The sequence below is a fragment of the Silurus aristotelis genome (assembly GCF_946808225.1).
Source record: "Silurus aristotelis genome assembly, chromosome: 13".
NCBI lineage: Eukaryota > Metazoa > Chordata > Actinopteri > Siluriformes > Siluridae > Silurus > Silurus aristotelis.
In genome coordinates, this window is record NC_139586.1 from 27,116,602 (window position 1) to 27,125,204 (window position 8,603).

The 8,603-nt window shown below is 39.0% G+C and overlaps 1 protein-coding gene across 2 annotated transcripts; it reads left to right on the top strand.

Annotated features, from left to right (window-relative positions):
- The first annotated feature begins 389 nt into the window (after nucleotides 1–389).
- On the top strand, nucleotides 390–7,881 carry tal1 (T-cell acute lymphocytic leukemia 1). Of its 2 annotated transcripts, XM_083559360.1 has the most exons (5): nucleotides 447–536; nucleotides 2,645–2,686; nucleotides 2,845–3,448; nucleotides 4,227–4,318; nucleotides 6,345–7,881. In XM_083559360.1, exons 3-5 carry the CDS (start codon nucleotides 2,919–2,921, stop codon nucleotides 6,782–6,784), a joined length of 1,062 nt encoding a protein of 353 aa, XP_083415486.1. In that variant the 5' UTR covers nucleotides 447–536; nucleotides 2,645–2,686; nucleotides 2,845–2,918; the 3' UTR covers nucleotides 6,785–7,881. The 2 variants fall into 2 exon arrangements, with proteins under 2 accessions (XP_083415485.1, XP_083415486.1); XM_083559359.1 differs by lacking the exon at nucleotides 2,645–2,686 and having other exon boundaries at nucleotides 390–536.
- Nucleotides 7,882–8,603: the final 722 nt, after the last annotated feature.

Here is an 8,603-nt window from a genome sequence, read left to right on the forward strand (position 1 = left end):
TGTTTGTTATACATCATTGTATAACATTGTAAAACATTACAACACAACATTTGACACATTTTCCGACTTTTCATCCCGCTCTGATGTTACACTTCCCCTCAAAGACATGCTCTTGTTTTGATCATTTTCCACTTCTTTGGGTTGTTACACACCTGCCCATACTGTACGTGTTTCAAATCATTTCTTCATAGTTACCTAGTTTTCTATGCATATCCATTAACAATATAAAGTATACATAAATATATATCCACCCCCCCCCACCCCCGACCCCCCCTTTCGGGTTTACCTTCAGTGATTATAATAATAATAAAAAAAAAGCCCAGAATAATAAGAAATGGTTTGATAAGTAATGGCTTTAGGGTTCTTATCTGCCACAGCCACATTTGCCCCTGTGTTGTTGTGCGGTGTGTGAAGGGTGATTATAGAGAGCTTCACTCCCACTTCCACACAGTGCATGGAAAAAAAAAAGCCCTCAGACATGGACGAGCACAAAATGGCTCCTCACACACACTCACACTGACCACAGCCCGAGCACGGTAAGACCAATATATACACACACTCATATATATATATATATATATATATATATATATACATATACATTATTTATCCAGGTACATATTCATAACCTTTATAATCGAATAGAATAGAATTGTTGATAATTCCGTCCCACTTCATACATTTCATTTGATTCGAATTCGATATTGAGGTTTTTTTCCTCCTTAATTTGCGCTGGAGAACCCGCACAGGCCCAGAGCTTTACCGGTTTAGCGGTTAATTTTTGGAATGTTATTAATTTGGACGATATGAAGAGTAAAAAGTAGCTGATTCGATGCCACATTCGATCCTGGGAATGTTTCAAAAATGCCACTTTTTTTTTTCCAATCGAAAGAATGAACCGAGTGAACAAAGCATTCATGCAAAAACATAGAAAAATCACCCGAATAATAATAATAATTATTAACATTATCCCGCTTTAAATCGACCTTCTTTTTTAATATTTGAAAGTATATTTGAGGTTTTATTGTAAGATTCATCAAGCTGGTGTCGCTTTTGAATATCTATTTGTTTATTTATATATTTGTTTATATGTGTTTGGGGACGGCACGATGGGAAAATGCCGTAAAAATGCGCACGTTCGATCGAAAAACGTAAACGAGTCCCAAAAATATTGTTTTTTTTTTTTTTTTACTACAAAAAATGTTTGATTTTAACACTAAATGTGTTCGAGGTTATTTAGTAGAGCAGTGAATTTTTAACCTAAGATGCAGATATTCGTTTTGTATAGAAATGCATTCCATATTATTATTATTATTATTATTATTATTATTATTATTATTATTATTATTATTATTATTATTATTATTATGTCGCAAAGTTAATTTGCTATGGATTCTGGGCCTACAAAATAAACATCTCATCACCTAAATGTATAACACGTCTTTTTTCTTCTGTCAATTTCCTTTTCATTATTTAAATTATATTATTTATACTAATAATAATGAATAAAATAAGCAAAATGTGAAACCTGAATGAATGAATTAGTATATTAGACCACTGAAATATTTTCTTAATCTATTTTCGGTATTTTTTATTGAAAATAAATAATATTTAATTCTGTAGAAGAGAAACTGTAAATGTCGGATGCAAATCTAATTAAAATGGTTGTGAAATTGAAATTTGTGCAGCAAAAATGAAACAATGCGATGCTCCTAAATTAATAATACGAATTGAGCCTTATGATCAAATATATACCTCTAAATATCCACAATAAGCAAAGGATAGTTAAAGAAAAACTCTAGATTATGGTACAGTATGATTATAAATGCACTGTACCACATACCAGGGAGGATGAAAATTATATTCTGTTGTACCCAAGAAACACTGTTTTGGAGAGATAAGCTCCCTGTCGACTGAGACACTGGTATGGGTCCCTTATCTACAGACACCATGACCAGAATATTGATATGATGGAACAAGGTCAAGCAAAAAAAGAAAAAAGAAGACACTTGGTCGTTTTTACAATTCGGAGCAATAGAACAATAGTGACGTCATAGATTCAGATTTCCAATGTGCATTTTATTTACTCAGATATATTACAAATAAGATGAGAATTATTTTGTACTCCTGTGTACAAAACATAGATAGATAGATAGATAGATAGATAGATAGATAGATAGATAGATAGATAGATAGATAGATAGATAGATAGATAGATGCAACTTTATTTACATCATTGTGCAAATGATAAATATATAAATATGTACACAAAACCAATATAAAGGCTGTATATATGTATTTCTTGGTCTAACATGATTGGTGCAGGTATCTCTAGGGGGTGAGGAGCAGGTATCTTTAGGGGGTGAGGAGCAGGTATCTCTAGGGGGTGAGGAGCAGGTATCTTTAGGGGGTGAGGAGCAGGTATCTCTAGGGGTGAGGTGCAGGTATCTCTAAGGGGTGAGCAAAGCACCCATGCTGGTGGACCATCTCTTCTTTTCAGTCCACTCCATGCAGCCTATATTTAGAGTAAAATCCTGATTAGTATACAGTGATGATATGATGTGCATGAGCTGTGCTGTGTAACACACGCTCATCCTCATCCTCATCCTCATGCTCATGCTCTGTCGGAAACTGTACTGCTCAGCTGTCAGCTTTTGCAGCGTAGGCGCGCGCACACGACGCACAGGTACACACACACAGACACAGACACACACACACACACACACACACACACACACACACACACACACACACACACACACACACACACACACACACACCCAGGTTGTGAATACGCTGGGGTTTTTTTCTTCATTCGAAAACACTCTGTTTTTGTTATATAAGGTGACTGTAGGAGACATTGGGAGTCTTTTTTGGATTAACGGTCAGCATCCCCACACAGCGAGACAGGAGACAGGATGATGGAGAAGCTGAAGCGGGAGCGCGCCAGCCCGGGCGTCGAGGACGAGCATAAAGGGGAGAACGTCTCGCCGGGGGGTGACGGCGCTGGGGAGGAGGTCGAGGCGCACGGGAAACAGGAAGACACGACGTGCACCACCGCCATCTCCACCATCACGACGACCACCATCACGACGACGCCCGGGTGCGCCGAGAGCGCGCGGAGGGAAGCCCCCCACCTCCTGCTCCTCCACCTGAACGGCGTTGCCAAGGAAACGGCGCTCGGAGGAGGCGAGCTCAAACCGGAAGTGGCAGTGATCGAGCTGGCCACGAGAGGCGGTATAAAAGGCGCAGAGCTCGAGGCGGACTTCAGACATACGGTGCAGACCACCGAACTGCGCAGACCACCCGTTCCTCTACCGCTGCCCCCGAGGGAGCCGCCGAACGAAGCCAAGCGAATGGTGCAACTGAGCCCGGCCGCCTTCCCCGCTCTGCCCGCCCGCGCCATGCTCTACAGCAACGTGGCGCAACCGCTCGCCACTCTCAACAGGTCAGTACCGGTACCGGGGGGCTTCTCCATCCACATTTATTACAAGTTTATTATTCATTAATTATTATTATTTTTATGGATACAACCTGTGCAGGTGCATGTAGGCACATAGTTCACATTTAAAGCTACTAATTAATGATGCAAATTTCATTCTAAAGGCACGTGCACGTTATATAATAGCGTGTTTGATTTGTACTAATTGTTTTTTTCACGTGCACATTTTTTTATTGTCACACGTGCGCATTTGAAAATCAACTTCAGGGATGCTTCATTTTTCACCTTTAATCATCCAACAAACCCGTCAATAATTGTTGCTCGTGCAGGTGTGCAATTCAAAGCACGATATTAACGCATAATATTGGGATATTTGTGTATTTCTACGACGATTCGATTTATTTCCCTATTTTATATAATAATATGATCATTTTTGAATAATGTTTAATCATTATATTACAAAGCATTTTATTTTTTGGAGAAAAAAATGGGAAAAAAAGGTTTGAAAGAATAGCGTTTGGTATTCCCGTAGTTCCTTGTGTAGTGATTTCAATATAAATATAAATAACACATTAAATAAATAGCCGAAAGCAGCGTTAATACAGAATGTAATTAATCTATTATGCGTCACAGATGTTTATTATTATTATTATTTTTTCTTTTTACATTAGCGTCATTTGACAGTATTTGACGGTACATGACTTTACTGTCTATTGCTGTATAATGGAGCACTATTGCACCATTAATTCTGTGCTAATGGTGGTTCACCTCATTTCCGGTGCAGTGGCTTCGCTGGGGATGCGGAGCAGTACGGCATGTACCCCAGCAACCGCATGAAGCGCAGAGCTGCGCCCTACGAGATCGAGATCAGCGATGGTAGGAATATTTGAGATCTTTCTAAATAAACCACTCTTTAGCTCTTACCCTTTTTTTTGCTCTTTGGTCCTTCATCCTTTTTTTTTTTCCTCCTGACATTAAACCAAAGGCTATAAAATCCTCAGCACTGTTCATGTGCCCCAATTCCTATAACCAGTTTCTTTAATTATCGAAATAAATGAAAATTTATTTATGTTATTTCAAATCGAAAATCTGAAACCATTTACCCAAAAACTCTGAAATGTAGACGTCCCCCCCCCCCCCCTCAATGCACTAATAATATTCTTCATTATGATCTTTACATCTCCTAATGCATTGCTATTGCTTTTAATATTATACAATGCAATGGCACTATAATCTGTTTCATGATGATATAGACAATGACAGACTGATATGCATTAATATCATAATGTTTCGTGCCAATTCATATTTTTCTGCAGTCGTTTCAATAATTTCCCATTCATCCTGCATGCATCCTTTTTTTTTTCTTCTATTATAATCATATTTATATCAATCTATCATAAAACGACAAGCTATACTGGAGCTCGTGGATAATCCCAGACCTTTCATAATAAAATCTGACACTATTTATGCACAAACAAAGCTCAAAGAATAAAGCATGTAGCATTATAACACATTATAACACATTATAATTATTACACATTACACAGTGTCCTAACCTAAAATTATTGCATTTTTGAATTTTTTTTATTAAACCTGTGACTCAGTCCATATTAATGAGCAACACTTACATTTCTTGGAAAACGTGAATTTAAGGTGGATCGAATTAAAAAATTAATCTCTGAATTTTGCCTTTATAGAAATAGAATTTATTATTTCAAGTGTTAATGCAGACCAGGATTGCGAGATTAGTACGCCATCTCTGGAGTCACCTGATGCTTACTGGACATTTTTACACCGTTTCTCTGCACAATGCACCTCTAGATTTTATATTGGGCACATTATTTTTGCAACCCCAAACATGCACTTTATATAGAATATAATATACTATTATGTGCACTCACACACACATTTATTGCTATTTGGACTTTTGGTTAAATACTAGCGTCAATCCATTGGCTCTGCACATGTACTCTGCGTAATGATAATTAGACTCAACCGTAGAAAGTCGAACTAATTTTTATAATGATCCCAATACCAATCCTGAGGAGAAAAAGCAGTTAAATATATAAAAGGTGGCTCTGATCTCTATACCTGCATTTTATTAATTATATCCTGAAAATAAATCATTCCATTCATCCAATAATTCATGAATCAGTGGTGATGTCAGTAAACCTGGGGATTCTGACTTCAATACGTACTCAAAGATGAAATCTGACTCTGAGTCCATAGTAGAAATTCTTTGCTGGGTGCTGATGGTTAAAGCTCTAAAAATGCAAATGTTAGACAAAGTGCTTGAGTGCCAGCTGAGAGAAGCGTGCAGGAGAGAGTGCAGAAATGTTTGCATGAAAATAAAACTTAATGCAACACTCACTCAAGTGTGAAACGTGATTCCGAATGCCTAGCTACCCTAATTTTTAGTGGCTTTCGAATAAAACAGTCTATTATTCGGCTTGATTAATAATATGTATCCGAGCTGAGTAGCTTACCGTGCGCTCAGTCATCAGTTTATTAACTGCAATGCGAGACGGAGCTGGTTCTGTTCCAAAAGAGCTGTCTGGGATGAGGAATGAGCTCGAATAATTGAATGTAAAATGGCATAGATAATAGAAAGGTTAATTAATTCTTCGCTAAATAGGTTGAGATAAAGAGCTTATCTATCACTGAGCCGAGGAGAGAAGGGACTCGGCACCAGAGGTGGATTCACAACTACCACAAGTCCTGCTAAAGCCGGTCAGCCGTTCGGAGATTGCACGCGGAGATTCTGACTTGCTAAAATAACATTTAATTGAAGAATGAGTGTATGGATTGAGTTGGAGTCAGTTGCGATTTTTGAGGCATTATCAGGACGATCGGATATCACCAGAGTTCACCCTGCTGATGCTATTCCTTCGATTTTTTTCAGGTTCACAGCCGAAGATTGTGCGGCGCATCTTCACAAACAGCCGTGAGCGTTGGAGGCAGCAGAACGTGAACGGTGCCTTTGCCGAGCTGCGCAAACTCATCCCTACTCATCCTCCCGACAAGAAGCTGAGCAAGAACGAGATCCTGCGCCTGGCTATGAAGTACATCAACTTCCTGGCCAAGCTGCTGAACGACCAGGACGACGTGATGGGCGGCGAAGCTGCGACTCGGGTGCGGGACGGACGAGACGGGGGTCTGGTAAGGGAAGACCTCCTGCAGGACATGCTGAGTCCAAACTCCAGCTGTGGGAGTCTGCTGGACGGAGAAGGAAGCCCGGACAGCTTCGCCGAGGAGCAGGACTCGTCGGTGGAGTCTAGAGCATCTGGGCGAGGAGGACTCCACCACTCGGCCATTACCGTAGACACCAGTAACCAGCGATGACTGAACGCAAATGGGAAATGGACTCGAGCGAAACTGTGTGGAGCACAGCTTAATGGAAGCTGATGGACCTGAGATGATTCACGTTATGTGCAGTCATAACCACCCCCACCCCCACTCTTTTAATTATGTCTTGTGCTAATTTCCATTTGGACACTGCCCCCTATGGGTAAATGCTGGTACGGGGGAATCGTAATGGTAGATTTTGACCCATGAGATAAGAGAGCATGGTTTTGAGACACAAGCGAGATTTTCAGAACGGTACCCTTCCTAGAATTCAGCTCCATCATCTGGTCAGGTACACATCACTATTGAAGAAAAAAAAAATCGCATTGAATATCGCAGGAATTTTTCTTAACCATCCTTCAGTGTGGAAAATATCAGACAGAACTCTTCCTGGTGTTGGAGGTTGATAAGACACTTTTTTTGTACAGAACATGTCTATGTTATATTCATGGTAATTACTGTACCCACAGTAGCAGCTACAATAATGAAGAAATAAAAGCTGCCATTTTGTAAATGGCGATTAAATACGAACACATTGGATAAAAACCTACAAACACACACACACACACACACACACACACACACACACACTTAAACACATGTAACTAAGAAGGTTGTGATGGTCCGAGGTACAAGCGTGAAGCTCAAAGTGTACATAAATAAACTCAATAATGTCGTACATGTGTATCTAAAGCCGAACCCCACGCATCCGTACTGTTCATCTTCATTGTGAATATGGTACAATGAAAATCAAATATTTTTTTTCCCCCTTTTCTTACGTTGTTCATCTTCTTTTCCGAAATCATTCCTAAAGAATCCAGTAAGTGTGTTATCACTGTATTTAAATTTTATCCAATTGATCTGCTTTTTCAGCAGACTATTGAGTAACCAGTCTTGGTACCTTTAATTATTTTTTTTTTTTTTGTGTATTATTAAAAAAACAACAAAAAAAACAACAACAAAGCTGTTATTTTAAATGTGATATTTAGTAGACAGACCTTTGTTGTAAGGTGAAGATGAAATCTATATATAAACATGCAATGTTATATCTTACAGAATTTTATAGAACATGAAATAAAACTGAACAAACAGGAGTGAAATCTCACACTCGTTTTTTGTCACTTGCGCACACACACACACACACACACACACACACACACACACACACACACACACACACACACACACACACACACACACACACACACACACACACCTCATAAGGCACTTGACTATCTAATTAAGGACACACACAAAAAAGATAAAATTTATAGTTGTTTTTAATGAAGTGCCACTTACACCAGGAATCTGTTCATGAGAGCTGGAGGTTATTTACACTTCCACTATGGCGTTTCAGGTTAATCAGACAGCATGCTAAACGTGTGTGTGAGACTCGACTAATGTTAAAAAAAGGATACACAAACAGATTTTATTACCACAAAGAATAATGCAATTTCATGTTGCATATACAAAATATACACACAAACACACACTACATAGACAAACATCTGTGGACACCTGAACCACAAGATTCCTATGTGCATTTTTAACATCTCATTACACATTTAGTCCCCATTTGCTTTTTATAATAACCTCCACTCTATTATAGTAGATTTCTAAAGCCACAAGAGTTTTAGTAAAGTTAAGTACTGGTGTAGGTGAAGTGAGGAGGCCTGGGGTGCAGTCAGTGTTTACATTTATCCCAAAAGCGCTTAATAGGTTTGAGGTCAGAGCTCTATAGCAGGTCAGTCATGATCCCTGTAAAGCATATCTTCACAGAGCTGGCTTTGTGCACGGCAGCATTGTCATGCTGGAA